The sequence below is a fragment of the Aricia agestis genome, chromosome 12 (genome assembly GCF_905147365.1).
Source record: "Aricia agestis chromosome 12, ilAriAges1.1, whole genome shotgun sequence".
Taxonomy (NCBI): Eukaryota; Metazoa; Arthropoda; class Insecta; order Lepidoptera; family Lycaenidae; genus Aricia; species Aricia agestis.
This window is the reverse complement of record NC_056417.1, coordinates 13,665,955-13,682,032: the sequence shown is the minus strand read 5'-3', so window position 1 is coordinate 13,682,032 and position 16,078 is coordinate 13,665,955. Positions and strand designations below refer to the sequence as shown.

The following is a 16,078-nucleotide window of genomic DNA, read 5'->3' as shown; positions in this document are numbered from 1 at the left end:
CACTGCGATCAAATAAAGTGAGCCAGCAGATTTTATCGCAAAATAGGTTTCAACCCGTCACGTTGAGTATATCGGCAAGGCATTCAAAACAAACAATGCGCAGGACAATGACGCGAATTTTATGAACATTTTAAAAATATATTTTTTTATTATTTAATGTAAGTTGATGTGTTATTTGTTGGTATCGGATTCTTCTCTTCTTTATCTTCAAATTAACATTAAATTTTTAATCCTTTCTAGCTCATTTTTTTAAAAATAATAAATTGTGAGCGGCAGTATCGAAACGACACGCAAAAATTTCATAATGTGGTACTTTTTTTTATAATAACTTTTGAAATAATAACTCTACTTTCAAATAGTTTTAGCAGCATTTTTGTAAGTTAATTAGACATTGAAATGTGTAATGTTACATCAAATTTACGAAGGCGTTGTGAACCCAACTTTGAAGACATGAATTTAGTCTCTCTCAAATATTCGCCCCACTACACAATATTTATACCACAAGCGTCATTACGTCCGCGCTGGCCGGCAAAAAATATAAACAAAAACATGCCCTTGCATGTCGCGTGCGAACTCCGCCCCCTCGCCTCTGTCACCCCCGCGTCTCCTCTGGGACGATGTCGTTTTGTGGGACGTAATTAAATCACACATTAGAATTGATAAAAACTTTATTATATACAGGAATCCACATTATCGGCGTGTTATACGTAAACAAAGTATCGAATATACGCCACCGATATACGGCGCACAGTAGCGACCTCCAAAATTCGCGCGCCAAATAGCGGAACTAAGAAATACGCCGAAAAGCACTCCGGTGACAAAACAACGTCCATGCCAATATTTCACCCAGCCATTGTACTAACCTTAACACTACTTCTGGCTGAATTTGAGAGATAGTCAATCTTGCGTCCGTATATAGGATGCAACAAGTCAGTCGGACGCAATATCATCGGTAAAAACCGCCATGTAGGACGTAATATCAACACCGGGGTGGAAATATATATATATATATATATATATATATTTGATTGAAATCTCGGAATCGGCTCCAACGATTTTCACGAAATTTAGTATATAGGGGGTTTCGGGGGCGATAAATCGATCTAGCTACGAATCATTTGCATAAACTGAAAAATATGACTCTTCCTGACATCTATTGACGAATAATAATACTGTTTTGTTAGCAACTAATTGTTTTAACGACCAGCAGATGGCGTTATTAAGTAACACGTAGTCAATTAGTGTTTGCTATACCGAGCAAAGCTCGGTCATCCAGGTACTTATATCTAAATGATAATTAGACATACGGCCGCTCTCAGTGACATTTAATGATTATTAAACTTTAATTTAATGAACACTTTGACAGAATATAATGTATGGGGCTTATGTCAAAATCTCCATTTAATTACAGTTAAGCTCTGACCTCCATTATACAAGTATGCTGGACTTATGATACCCACCTGCTTTTTGTGCCTATTTGAAGCGGAATCAGCGCTCCCAATGCGGGGGAAGAGAACTAAATCTGACGTAACTTGCAAATGGCCGCTTAATCGTTATTGGTTGTCATTACTAGTATTAGTTCCAAGTACTCTCGCTACTGCTATCAGCGCCAATATGGCGACTTTCAAACGTCATTTTTACGTCGGATTTAGTTCTCTTCCCCCGCATTGGGGGCGCTGATTCCGCTTCAAATAGGCACAAAAATAGTTGTCATTTCAAAGGGTATTAAAAGTCCAGCGTACTTGTATAATGGAGGTGCAGTTAAGTAATAAATGCTCGTCTCTGAGTGCGACGGATATAGCGATTTAGATGACGATTGCGCTCTATTTGGTGTAGAAGGAGATACATGTTTCATTGGAAGAGTTTGATGAGTACAACTTTATTGCGCACCACCTTATAATGAAACATTTTTTTATCTTCTCACGCAATAATTAAGTTTAAATAAAATACATCTACATTAATATTTAAATAATTTATTACAACAATGATATCCATATACAAAAACTGTGATATCACATGACTTATAACAGCTATAATGTAACGTAGCAATAGCAACAACAGTTTATAGCTTTCAGCTACCTGAAACCTACCTACCTACCTTTTATTCTCTGATTAGTATAAACCAATCAACAACTATGTAAAATAAATAAACTCCTGTGAAATATTTTAGAAACCAGACATTGATGTCTTATCCGGTTCACAGCCAAGAGTAAAAGTTATCGCATTTCTTGACAGACCAATAACTTTTCTTTACTTACAGTCGTTTATTGTGGAACATCCACAGCTTTTGAATCAGATAAGTTTATACTACCACTGACAAAAACGAATAACAAATCATTGGCTACCTACTCTCGCCTTTGTCTGTGGTCTCTTTGTCTATGATCATTTTATTATCTGTGGAGTCTATGGCCACTTTATCTGTGGTCTCTTTCTGGTCTACGTCTGCAATCTGCGCGGTGGAAAAGTGACGTATCATACCGGGAGACACATTGGGGGAGGAGGCCCGCCTCTCTTGCCGTTTCGCTCTTTGCGCCGCCTTCTGTTCCAATTCTACGCAGTGGTCTGCGAATATCAGTTGTAGGGGCGCGTACATGTGTGGTAGAATATGTAGATCACTCATTGATACCTGTTGAAAAAAATATTTATATTAGAGACGAGAAGAGACTAATTGTAATAGACAGATTGAATTTGAATAACTAAATTCTTTTTTGTCCCTCTCTGATCGAATAAGCTAAGCAAATAATTTCATTCTTACAAACTCTCAAAGAGCACTTCTAGCTTATGAGTTCATTTTTTCCAAAGAAATGTTAAGGCTTAAAAAAAAACACATTTCTAACAATTTTAGACCGTTGTTACATTGCATAAATCGTCTTTTTATACACATACATTGGTCAATATCTATAAAACAAATTCTGTCAAAACAAATAGCAAAACATAGCTGACAATACATACCTGCATATTATCAAAAGCGATGCCAACGTTGCACTTATCTACCATATGTTGGCTGATACGCGGCAGTCTAGCGTACCGTTGGCTGAAGTGCGTCAGCAGCGTGAAGTTGGCGCGCATGCGGCTCCCGATATGGATCGCCTGTGAAGTTGTCGAGTGCATCTTCGCACGAGCCTCCTGAGCTAGCTCGTCCTCCATTGTCGCTTCGTGGATTAGGAGGGTAGAGTCCATTCCTGGAACCGATTCATGATACTTTTATGGTAGCGCTTGCAATATTTTTTTTATTTCGTTAGTTGTTAGGTATAAAAAAATAGGTTTGCTTCTATATTAAAAAAAATCTAATACACAGATCTAAACAGATCTTCTGTCGTTGTTTGTAATTGATGTTTTGTCGCCTTAATGATATTGTCGTGGATAACATTGTAAGGAAGCCGTTATTAAAACTGATTTGATAGACAGGCTTGAAGTCCATTGGTAACTCCTAAAACAGCGAGTCATACTCAAGCATGAGAAAAACCGTTATAAGTCAGTAAACAATAAGCTTACCAATATTAACCAGATCCTCGCATGGTATAGTATCCCCGGAGTAGGTGATCTTATGGTCTGGTAGATGGACGGCCACGCCGAACGCGTTGGGGCAATGAGCTACTAGACAAGTTACCACACGCCGGACACCGATGTCAGCGAGTAGAGCTGGGGTAAGTGTATCCTCGGTGACAGTGTCTTTGGACTCCAGCTGGAAAAAAACTTGGAGCTTTAGCTGACTTACAGCTAATTACTACCAATGCTACATACATTTAAATGGCCCGGAACAACCTAAAAAAATTTAATGAGGCAACAGACAGACAGATCTGATGGCGCCACTTACGTAAATAAGGCTGTTTACACACATGCCGCGGCGGTGCCGCTCCATTACTCATCCTTGTGTTTCTTTTTGCCCTTACACACGGCGCCACCGCGGCGGCGAAAAACAATGCCGCTGCGGCGCCGGGTGTAAACACGCTAAAGCATCTCACTAGAATATCGTTTTTAGGATTCCGTAGCCAAATGGCAAAAAACGGAACCCTTATAGATTCGTCATGTCTGTCTGTCTGTCTGTGCTGCTGCGGAACCCTTCATGGGCGAGTCCAACTCGCACTTCGCCGGTTTTTTTTTGGGATTATTTATACTCTTATCTCAGGTTTAGTGATAATGTTGAGCTTAAACTACTATAATACCGATCATTATCAGCAAACTTTGTTAGTTTTTGCGCGAAGTAACAAAAATTAACGCAAATACTCACAAAATTTTCCCATATATAGAGTGTTGATGATTGTGATAATAATTAATAAATTATATTATAATTTATAAGCAAACTCTTACCAAGTTCTGATTAGGTATGAGCATGAAATCCCCTCTGATCTTCTCGAATTGCTGGTCGTACATGGTCAGCCAGGACATGATCTGCCCCGGAGCGAGCAGATACAGTGGGGGCACATCTTTGTTCACCTCCAAGAAGGCTTCTCTACGGGCTTGGAGGACACCGATTAGTCCTGTAAAAAGTCAACTAAAATGTCAAGCGAGCGGCGGCGTGGCGGCCGGGCGGCGAGCGCGCCACAAAATACAAAAGTGCCAGCCTATAGAGACTAGTCCGGTGACCGGACGCTTGCCGTTTATCATGCCTAAACTCGGGAGTGAAACTTCTGTACCGTAAGGTACTAATGGGCACTGTCCAAAAATCCCATGTACTTTATTTTCGTTAAAATAGGGTATTTTAAGAATATAAATTAAATTATTTTGAAATTCATTGGCTAGTTTTTTCTCAATAAATTTTTAAAGTTTCGATTCCAATTGACCTCTGCAGTATGTTTTAAATTTCCTTTCAATCTTATTTATAATGGCTGGTTCGTCAAATGCAAGTTCTCATTATGTGAAAACTGATACGAGAAGATTACCAAAAGTTCGAAACGTAATGTTGGTCGTATTTATTGCTAATTTAACGCCATTGAAGGTCAAACAAAGGTTAAACATATTTGTTCAAAAATATAAGTAACTAATGGGTATTTTTTTCGTTTATATACAGAAAAACGATCACTGACCTTATTCCTCGAAATGTTTTTGTAATGAGCAAAATTAAAAAAAAATGGACAATCCCCATTATATATTTTGTGGCACTACACGGAATTTTACCCACCGGCGTTCATAACTTTCACGTTTGCCATATCAAAACGTAAGAAATCGGGACGCCGCGCCGGATGGTTTAATTCTGTGTAGTGCACAAACGCTCTTAGGCTCCGTTTCCACCAAAGATGTGTTGCAAGGAATGTGTTTTTAAGATCCAATAGCATCGCCGCGCTGAGCGATGTCACGGCAAGCTCACGTCAATGAAGCGATTCTATTGGTTCTCAAAGACACATTCCTCGCAACACATCTCTGGTGGAAACGCAGCCCTATCGTAAATTTATAACGTACGACGCCGTGTTGTTGCCTAGCAGTCGCAGTCCTCAATTAGCGTACTAACCTATGTGGTGGTCAGCGTGTAGATGCGACACATACACCGCTCGCAGCGTCCGTAGGAACGAGTTGACTCGCTTCGGCCCGAAGAACCGGACGATTTGCCCGAACGTCCCTTCTCCACAGTCCAATAACATCGAACGGTTTTCACTGAAAAAAATAGATCGAGATGAAAGATTAATGTCGAGCATTTCTCGCAACTAAATAACTCATTCATGAATCACCACAATATGTTGTTTGTCGCTGCGAAGATGCGAAAAATACAATCGTTCATGTGCTGAAATGCACCAATAGATAGGTGGACACAACAGTAGACCAATCAGAACACATAATCCCTCTTCCCACGTTCTTCAGTTCATTTAATTAACCAGTAAAAAGCGTTAAACTGAACTCTATGATACATAAGTGGGTAACGTTAGCCAATTAAAATAAGAATTTTGCATATACGCAAAATATAACTAATTTGTAACTCGAATTTAACTTTCATCTCAATAAAACACCTTGTAGGTTAATGTTTTTTTATGTGATATTTTTTTTGTTGTACTCACTCAATCTGCAGCAGAATGCCGCTAGTATTCCTCGTCTTACTGGGTATACAGGACCCGGTGCCCATGAACACAACTTTAGGGTATTCCCGTCCCGCTCTGCTAGCTCGTATACTCTCCACTTCTTGCTTAAACCGCTCCAGACTCGTCGAGAAACCGTCCACGCTGAAAGCCTCTTGGATGTAGTCCTGAATAACAAGCTTGGGCCCTGCTGATCTGTGGAATTATAGGATTTAGATAATTTCATCCTTTTGTTAGTTATAAGAGACAGAAAAATTTTTACTGGTCTTAAAAATGAAGACTTTCTTATATCACGTCAGCATCGTAATTTTACTCACGTGTCCCACTCCTTCTTAGGTCGCAGGTGGTACGCAGCGAGCGTGCGGCCCGCCAGCAGGCCCCGCCCACTGTCTTGTTGCGGCTCCGCGTGGGCAATGCTTTGGAACTGCGCGAGCGCAATCTGTGTTTGGAGAGAAATTTTTCCTTTGAAAACTTTGTCCTCTATATAAAAACATTTACACAGCATAAACTATAATAACTAATAACTGTTAAAATTCTACTATCTTTTTCAATGTGCCAAACAGAGCCAAGCAGATCTTGTACTTTTTGTATTAGTAATGGGATAATTTTAGTAACCATTTATCACATGTCTTAATTCAATGTAAAAAAGTTAACAACAATTTAAAGAAATGAAAAAAAACACACCTTATTCTTTAGCTCTTCCAGTTGCTTTTCGTTTGTCACCTTGTTTTCTGTCGGTGTCCACACGGCAGGTATACTGTTGTCCCGCAGTAGGGGAAATATATCTGCGTCAAGTAGATGTAGTTTGTGCTGGCTTCTATGTACGGCTTCGGAGCCGAGACAGGAGTTGTGAGAGTTGAGCACTAGATGCTTGGTCGTGGTACCGAACATCGCCATGAAAGCTTGGTACCTGAAATTTAAAATATGATACAATAATGAATCAAAATACATATAAATTATTGATTATATAGTACAAAATAATGTATGCAATGTGTTTTGCTAATATTTTATTGTTTAACTAGCTGTGTCCCGCGGTGTTACCCGCGGTTTAAGTGACATTAAATATAACTAGCTATTTGACCGAGCTTAGATATATAAAGAAGAATCTCAAGAATTTTCGGCTCCCTCTACGCCACACGATCTCCTACATTTATCTGTTTTATCATAATTTATCTCTACATAATACATATTACGACGTGTTATAAGTATGTCATATAATGGGAGTACCATCAAAGAAGTCTATGAATCGTCAATGCGGAATTTCTAATTTGTTACATGTTTACGAGCGTTTTATCGTAATACTGAGAAGTATCAGACTGACATGTCTTACTGCTTTTCCGAGAAATATCCTCTGGCATACTGACAGTTAAACGATTTCCAGCGATAGACCCTGAATGCTTATTCAATAACAGAAATAAATTGTCTTTGATTTTAACAGTACCTACAATATCTTTTTCCAATTTTATATACTTATATATATATATATATATATATAGGTTAGTTGGGGTAAGGGGGCCGAAGGGGAAAGGGAAACAGTAGTTTGTAAATCAAAAACTATAGACCGTAGCCCTATTATTTCTTGGTCGTTAAAGCAGTAATTTTGTTTTAGTTTCAAAGCAAAAACATATATGGCTCTATATCTACTTAGTACGAAAGAGTGACAGAAACAAAAAAATCAGTTGACCACTACAATATCACGAGCTCGCCGCGAATTTTTTGGGTGCTGGTTTATTGTGTTAAAAGTGCTCCAATAAGGCTGTCATTTTCAGTGAGTATTGTTAAATACCCTTAATTTGATTATTTACATACAAATGTCTATAAACTATGCTATAAATATCAAAATTTAGTATGATTAGAAACACAACCTACAAATTCAAATTCGGGAAAGGGGAACTACCATGGCCAGGGAAAGGGGAACATATGTTTCCCTTTCCCGATGTCAGAGGTCTTGAACATTTTAATAGTTGCTAATTTTAAGAATACGCACTAGAATTCAGGGTGCCTGTACAAGTGGCGATCACATTTGCACCCGGTTTCTGAAAGGCTGATCAACGCTAAAATTAACTAATCGCCTGTTAAATCTCTTGTCAAGTACCAATTGGGCTGCTTGAAGCATGGTTAGTTAGTTTAATTTGATCAGCGTGTCAGTTGACACAGCTGTTTTTAACTCGAGAATGATATTATATCAACCGCTATTTTGGGTTTCCGAAACGCTTGTCAAGCCGTGATCATAGATTAAAGGTTTGTCAAAAGCTGAAAATGTTTTAATTAGTTACTGGTAATGCCAAAGTAAAGTTCCTAGTAGATAGTACTAGTAGATATAGAGATACTAGTTGATAGATTTCAAGTGATCTTACTTTAAGTAGGTAATTTAAATAACACGTTTTTTAATATAACGGAATCTTACTGCAACAAAAATTACTATTGAGACTGATTCATATGAGCTGTATGTTTAGTATGAATAAATATTTAAAAATTTGCATTTCGTTTTTAGTTGACTACCCCTGTTTCGACTCGTATGTTTCCCTTACCCCGAATTCCGATTTTAATCAAAATTTCCTATTTTAGTTCGTATTTCAATAAGTATTGAGTTCAAATTTGATAAACGAAATATTAAAAAATGATATCGTGTAGGTGTATAATCTATACTACTATTTATACATAAGATATTCAGACTGTTCCCCTTACCCCAAAAACAGGGAAAGGGGAACAAAAAAAGTAGCCTAACGATTTAGCATTTTCTGGTTAAAAGCATTATAACTAGCTTAAAAAGTCGTTCAATCATGGAAAGCTGACATACATAGGTATGTTTTGCGTTAATCAAAATTATTAAAAGACATACGTATTAGTAGCTAGAACTCAAAATAACATTTGAAAAATAAAGTATGTTTCCCTTACCCCAACTAACCTGTATATATATATATATATATATATATATATATATACAAGAATTGCTCGTTTAAAGATATAAGATAAAAGGCTATGAAAAGTACCAGTAACAGGGTCAAAATGGTTTATGGTAGTGATGATGATGATGATGAACGTAATTTGCATAGTAGCATATTATGCTTTCCGTTCTTAAAACAACGTCACCCCCACCCCCAGACTTGTATCTATAAAGAGTCAAGTGTTCTCTCAGCACCTTCCAGACCATGGTATACATTGGTGCAAAATCTTACTTGTTGGTAGCAAATGCTTAGATACTGCTCACGAAACCGAAGTCACCACATGTTTCCATATAAATTTCGAGGAGTTCCCTCGATTACTTATGGATCGCTTAATCAGATCACTACTTTTATGAATATGGTGCCAAATTCTGATGATAACCTATACACCACACACATTGTATATAATATTAAGTTACAAAATTGTAAACTTTATTTTAAAAGAATAATTTTTCTCTCACTTTTTTGGTAAAAAGTGGAACCCGTGCGAGTTTCTTACGCCGGTTCTTCTCGCCGGGGTAGTTCCCGAACCGGTGGTAGGCATCAGGTAGACATTCTGAAAAAATTTGATTCAAATTTACTCAGAAATAAAACATTTTTTATTTTATTTATTTTTTTATTTTTTTTACCAAAATTTTGAAAATCGGTTCACAAACGGCGGAGTAATCGTCGAGCATAAAAAAACGAATATAACACCTCCTCCATTTTGAAAGTCGGTTAAAATTGTAGCCTGTGTTATTCTGATGTTTATGCTATATTATTGTAAAGTTCCATTAAAATCCGTTCAGTAGTTTTTGCGTGAAAGAGTAGCAAACATCCATACATCCACACATACATCCAAACATTCGCCTTTATAATATTAAGTAGTATAAAATACGCGATAACGAAATAATTTACAAGTTTTATACCTGATGATGATTTTATCGAAACCGGTCGTGTAAAACATAATTGTTATTAATAAAAGCGGAAAAAATGCATGAAAAGTGTATATTATTACTGTGAAGTTTTATATTGTAAAAATAGGTGTCTAGATTGTAACTTTATAATCGACTAAGAGCTGACGACCAAATCGGTCATGTACCTTCAGCTGTATTAAAACTCCGTTGGCTACTTCCCTGGACAACCTTTTCTGATAATAATCTGCGTGCTGACAAGCCGTGGGCGGTGGGTGTGGGAGTAGTGCGTGGGTAAGGGGTAGTGGGTGGGGAAAAAAAGAAAAAAAATGTAGGTTCAGCTGTATTAAAACTCCATTAGCTACTTCCCTGAACAACCATTTTTGATAATCTGCGTGCTGGCAGGCCGTGGGCGGTGGGTGTGGGAGCAGTGGGGTGGGGAAAAAATGAAAAAAGATATGTAGGTTCAGCGATTTAATAGTGTTTGCGATGATAATTTATAATTATTTCACATGGATGATAATTAATTATCAACCAAGTGCGAGTCGAACTCGTGCACGAATGGTTCCGTAGTGGTATAGACCGAAAGTAGATAAAAAAAATGATTTTTGTATGGGAGCGAACAATACTTACTTTATTTTAATTTTATTATTATTATTAAAATACAAATAAAATTAAGGATTTAATAAAAGATTAAGTGCCTAGCTGTTACCATTATTGCTTACGAGCAAAAAAGGCCAAAAAAATCACGTTTGTTTTTGGTATTTGTTGTTATAGCGGCAACTATATATTTATTTCTCTATGGCGCCAACAGACATACAGAATCTGTGAAAATTTCAAAAGTCTATCTATAGCGGTCCTTGAGAACATATAGCCTGGAGTCATACAGACAGACAGACAGACAGACGGACAGATGGACCGACAAAAAAATTAAATTTGCTGAACAAACATATTTTTTTTCCCACACCACCACTCCCACACCCACCGCCCACGGCCTGCCAGTACGCAGATTATCAGAAAGGGCTGTTCAGGTAAGTATAGTCTTTAAAAAAGTGAAGAAATTAAAAAGTGGCAACATTGTAGTGTCATCCCTTTTTTCTTAGATTGATTTGCAAGGGATGACACTACGATGTTGCCACTTTTAAATTTTAAAACATGGCAATGTTTACGTTATTGACAGACAGTAATGCCAACATGACGGCTAAGGAACTATTCGATGAAACGCACTCTACTGCATCATGCGAGCCGATTATTGCTTATGCAATGAGTAGGTTCATCAGAAAATTTAAATTTATATAATGTTGAACTTTCGCCAATCTTTGTAGCTCCATGTGATTTATTATATTAATTATTTTGATAGTTTTCTTCAGATTTTTTGTATAATAATTATGGTTTTAGGTTAAGTTTGTTTTTTCAAAAAAGAAATACAAGATTGTTTAGTTAAAATGATTGATTAAAATAATAGGAGACTTGTTAAGTTTTTTTTTTTTAAGTTTTGTTCATTTATTTTACTATAGTATATCATATGATTTTTTTTATTAAATGTTTCTTTATAATAATATTATTGTTTTTATTTTCAGTTAATATAATATAACAGCCTACAACAGACATCATAGTCACATCATCACTCCATTAACAGTTACTTAAAATCTATGATTTTATGCATGATCCAAGGGTGAAGACTTTGTTATGCTTAAAAATGTTAAATAAAGTCTTATGCTTAGGTTGGGTTGCACCAGAGGCGTGGTTAAAGTTAAAGTTATGGTCACAGTTATGGTTATATTTAAGACCAATTTAACTTTAACCTTAACTTTGACCACAGAATTTGACAGAAGACATTGCTGGTCCGACAAGGCTTTATAAGAATGTGGGTGGGGGCACTGCTGGTAAAGAACTGTCAAAAATGGTGTTTTTGTACGATGACAGTGTGAGTTTTTCGCCACATGCATATAAAGCCTTGTCAAGCTCTATGGTTAGGGTTAAATATGGCGCCTTGATGGCGTCCATTTTTAACTTTAACCAAAGATTTGACATTTTGCATTGTAGTTACAGTTATAGTTAAAGTAAGTTGGTGCAACCCACCATTAATGTTATTTATTTTACTATGTAAGCTTCTGTGTGAGCCCAGTCCACATAGTAAAATAAAAAAACATTATTTCACATTAAAGTTGTACATACTTGGGATGATCTATAACATGTTGAGGTGTGTAGTGGACCATCAGTGAAGGTATGTTCTCCGCTGGGTTGGAGCTGTTATCAAAATGCGCAGAGAACTCCTCTTCACGCAGATAGGATATGTCAGGTACTTCCAACACTAAAACAACAGCATAAATAATGATCATTGATCAGATGTCTTATTATGAATTTCAACCACAGGTTAGTCATGGTCAACATTAAGAAGTTTCAACTTTTAAAACAAGCTTAAAAGTTCAATTGCCAGAACCTCCAAATTTTAAAATTTTGTTTTAAATTTTAATATGAATACTAAGAAAAAAGAATCCAGAAAAATAACAAGTTTAGCCCTAATACAGTAACATTATTTATTATCTTTTTCTAATAGGTATTAGAATCTAGGATACCAAACTTTAACTTCTATGGACTACTTGTATCTTAAGTTTACTTTTTTATCTATAAACAATGTAAATTACTTACCAATAAACACAGGTCCTGGATCATCTGGGGTCTTGACATCAACAGAGCGGACAACTGTACCGTCAGGTAGCACCACATCCTGACCGCTCTTGAGTTGACCTAGCATTGGACCAGGCTTTACCCCACGATCCACACATTTCTCTAGATCCAATGTACCTAGTCTTTTCTGAGAAATAAATATTATAATAAGCTAGTTACAGACCACAACATGCAAAACTTTTTATCCTTAAAAAATATTTTTAACATGTTGTATACTATCTCTAATATTCACATAAATCATTGTTTTCAATAAAATACAAAACACTCAAAATATAGTAACACAATTACAAACTCAATATTTGCCAGCATTTTAATTTTCACAAATTTTAAAAGCAATTCAGACTGAATGAAACTGGGGTAGTCAAATAATATTTTTAAGTTTACCTTGATTGTACAGATATATGCTACACAGGATTCTGCTGGCATCTGAAGGCCTTGTAACACTTTCTCAGTCTTATCAATAATACCACCTGAAATTAAAAGAAAAAGATTCTAAGCTTAGTTTATGAATGAGGATGAGTAGATAGACAACTCTTTATTGCTCACAAATTGGTACTAACTAGTTCTACTAACTTATAGTTAAAACATTAGTGTACATAGTAGTGCTATAGGTATTTGCAATCCAATTATGCCATTTTAATATTGAATGTTTACTGACCCCTTTCATTTGGTTTTGATGTGCTATTTCTTCTTTGACCTTTGCTATCTCGTCTGTAATAATCTGTGTCATCATTAATAAACTCTTCAAATTGTACTTCCTGCTGTTGTTCCTCTCTTTTTACCTTCTTAGCAGCCGGTGCAGGCTTCATATTTAAAATCTCATTTGGTCCCCTTAAATGTAGAATTTATTTTAATAACAACACAATTATAGGAAGTCTTACTTGTCAGGCATTTAAAATTTAATATGTTACTTTTTACACCTTGATTTCACAATCCAGTCTTTCTAACATAGAGAAATATAAACATACACTGCTTTCTCAGTCTTTTTTTTTTCAAATGTTAATAAAAAACAAAGACTTATTGACATTCTATATTGGTAGTAGTTTTTTTTTATAACAATCAGCAAAGCGGTAGTAATATTAAAATGAACTTACATTAGCACATATTTGACATTCATTGCATTATCCTCAAAGTCTGAAGCTGGAGTACACTCTGCCATGTTTACATTCATCTCCTTCATTATAACAAATCTTTTAGTGGCTTTATACAGTTCATCCTGGAAAACAAAGAAATACTTACTAACAAATACTATTTTAAAGTTGTATCATATTATAATGTGACTTTTGAGTGTGAAAGAATACCATGGTCAAAATGAATTTTTACTTTGTCTAAAAGACTCAAATTATTAGGGATTTCTAGTTATAATTAACTTCACAAAGAAATTTCTTGTAACTTAAACAATAAAAAAAATGAATATCTTACCAATCCCTCAGGACCGTGCAATGTGATGTTTGGAACACCAACATCTTGTAACGTAAGAGAGAGTCCTGGTAGCCCACCAATATTCCTCCAAGTTTTACTAGTTATGAAAATATGTTCTAATCTTGAAAGTTTTACTTTATGCTCATGTGCCAGACGTTGTGTACACTCGCCGCAATTGAAAAGGTACCTAGTTACAAATGAAATATATGGTGCAATAGCAGCATGTTAATAAATACATTATTTTATGAAATTGTAACTCCTTACCGTTTCTGGTCAGTAAATAGATATAGTGTATTAGGTACTCCACGTGCTCCCGACCCCAGAACCTGCAAATACACAGTGCTGGGACCATACTTTTCAGACTTCTTTGCTATGGTCTGTCTCTGCTTCTGAGCTTCGACTATTCTTCCTGTATTTACTTTTGGCATCGTTGCTAAAAATTCCAACAGCTTCTTACTGCTTTTATCGCTATATTTTCTCTTTATATCTAGTCTAACTACTCTGTTTATCCATGAAATTGAACCGTACATGTGTTTACAGGTTATACACAACATTTAATATAAACTATATATATAGAGTAATATAGAGTAATCAATGGATAGTATACACATTTGTATTACAATAATTTATGTTTTTTACATTTTTTACGAACAGAAAATTTATGAAATTATTTACGGTATTTTGTTTTCTTTTTTCGACGTTTCGACAGAATACAGAAATTCAAAATTGACAGCAAATGACAGCTTGTCACTTGACAGTTGACATATAATCGCAGAGTAAATAAAGGACTAGCAAAAAATCCTAACAATTTCTGTCAGAACCTTAGAGTATACATTAGCAAGCTATAGAGCGCGCGCGTCGCTCGTTCCCCGTTGTGCCGATCGTAAGCAGAAGTTCTATAGATACTTGTCAAACGTATAACGCAAGTCTAGTGATGTTCCATGCGCCATCGTAAGACGCTTATAGGAAAATATGTTCACACTCGTGCTTACAGTTCATACCTTGTTAGAAGCACTCTATAGCTTGCTATAATGTTTACTCTATGGTCAGAACTGTTAGGATTGTAATGAACATGACACTTACCTAATTATGGAGTTGACAGTCAGCTGCCAAACTGCGAAAAAATGAAACGAACACGGCTAATGTCCACAGTGGTCCACAACTCCACACTCCACAGTCCACACTGTGCACTTTCGTCTTCAATTTTCATATCATTTTCTTTCATTCAACTTTGGTATTGGCGCATTCAACAATACGAAACAATAAAGAACAAAGCGAAAGTTTTTGATACGGTCAGATGCATCGCTGGCATGCCTCACGTTCACTGTTGAGTGTTGACTGTGTTATAACGCATGCCCTTGAATGCCCTTGATGAACAAATAAAGGCACAGTTTAGACAAAGCTTTTCGATAATGAATGATAGATTAATAATTATTATGAATTTATGAAATGGTATTTTTTGCTCATTGTAGGAATCACTGTACAGCTTGACAAGGCTTTAAATGAATGTGTCAATGGGCGCTGCTGGTAAAGAAAAACTGTCAAAAATGACGTTTTTGTATGATAGAATAGCAGCGTTAGAGTCTGGCCAACGAAAGCTGAACCAAGCGAACCGCGGCAAATTTAAAAATTATTTATATGGTATCACATAATGTAGTAGGAAAAAAAGATTTAGATCATTTTCTGCTGATGCTAGATATTATATTACTCCAATGTGCAAAAAATTATGCACCTATAAAAGAAAAGTCTAACATAAATTATAGCCTATACTGACTTAGAAAATATATTGCTAACTAAGCCTAGTAGAATTGTTTCGAAACCGGTCGTGTTTTTAGCTAATTTTTAGCTAATTAGTAATAATAATAAATGAATATAGTGGAAAAAGTGCACGTAAAATAATTGTGTTTTATTTGTGTTTTTGTCTAATCGGTATTAACGAGAGAGTAGAATATTCGATGGGTAATTAGGTCACAATGGTATGGTGGAAACTTTCCTGTTTCTCATCCGAATCTTCGTGAAGATTTTCAATAAAAATACCATTTATGAAAATAAATAACATGTCTAATATGAAAAATTAAAAGATCATAAGAGTCAATGATATTCTATGTTACTAACGTAA

At 35.9% G+C, this 16,078-nt stretch overlaps 1 protein-coding gene across 2 annotated transcripts; it reads right to left on the bottom strand.

Moving 5' to 3' along the window:
* Positions 1–2,105: 2,105 nt before the first annotated feature.
* Positions 2,106–14,602, bottom strand: LOC121732514 (ribonuclease Z, mitochondrial). Of its 2 annotated transcripts, XM_042122426.1 has the most exons (16): positions 14,488–14,601; positions 14,224–14,392; positions 13,960–14,146; positions 13,632–13,753; positions 13,196–13,368; positions 12,922–13,007; positions 12,499–12,664; positions 12,025–12,160; positions 6,693–6,918; positions 6,326–6,447; positions 5,991–6,203; positions 5,450–5,592; positions 4,312–4,481; positions 3,496–3,685; positions 2,953–3,182; positions 2,106–2,626 (listed from the first exon to the last, which is right to left on the bottom strand). In XM_042122426.1, the coding sequence occupies exons 2-16, from the start codon at positions 14,385–14,387 to the stop codon at positions 2,342–2,344; spliced, it is 2,613 nt and encodes an 870-aa protein (XP_041978360.1). In that variant the 5' UTR covers positions 14,388–14,392; positions 14,488–14,601; the 3' UTR covers positions 2,106–2,341. The 2 variants fall into 2 exon arrangements, with proteins under 2 accessions (XP_041978360.1, XP_041978359.1); XM_042122425.1 differs by having other exon boundaries at positions 14,224–14,602.
* Positions 14,603–16,078: the final 1,476 nt, after the last annotated feature.

What these genes read in the sequence shown, in the direction of transcription:
- LOC121732514 (XM_042122425.1), bottom strand. Translation starts at nt 14,513, where the DNA reads ATGTTGTGTATAACCTGTAAACACATGTACGGTTCAATTTCATGGATA. An exon ending in AATGTCAAATATGTGCTAAT is followed by an intron (nt 13,369 to 13,631) that starts GTAAGTTCATTT and finishes TCTACATTTAAG; the next exon opens with GGGACCAAATGAGATTTTAA. An exon ending in TCCAGGACCTGTGTTTATTG is followed by an intron (nt 12,161 to 12,498) that starts GTAAGTAATTTA and finishes CTGTTGTTTTAG; the next exon opens with TGTTGGAAGTACCTGACATA.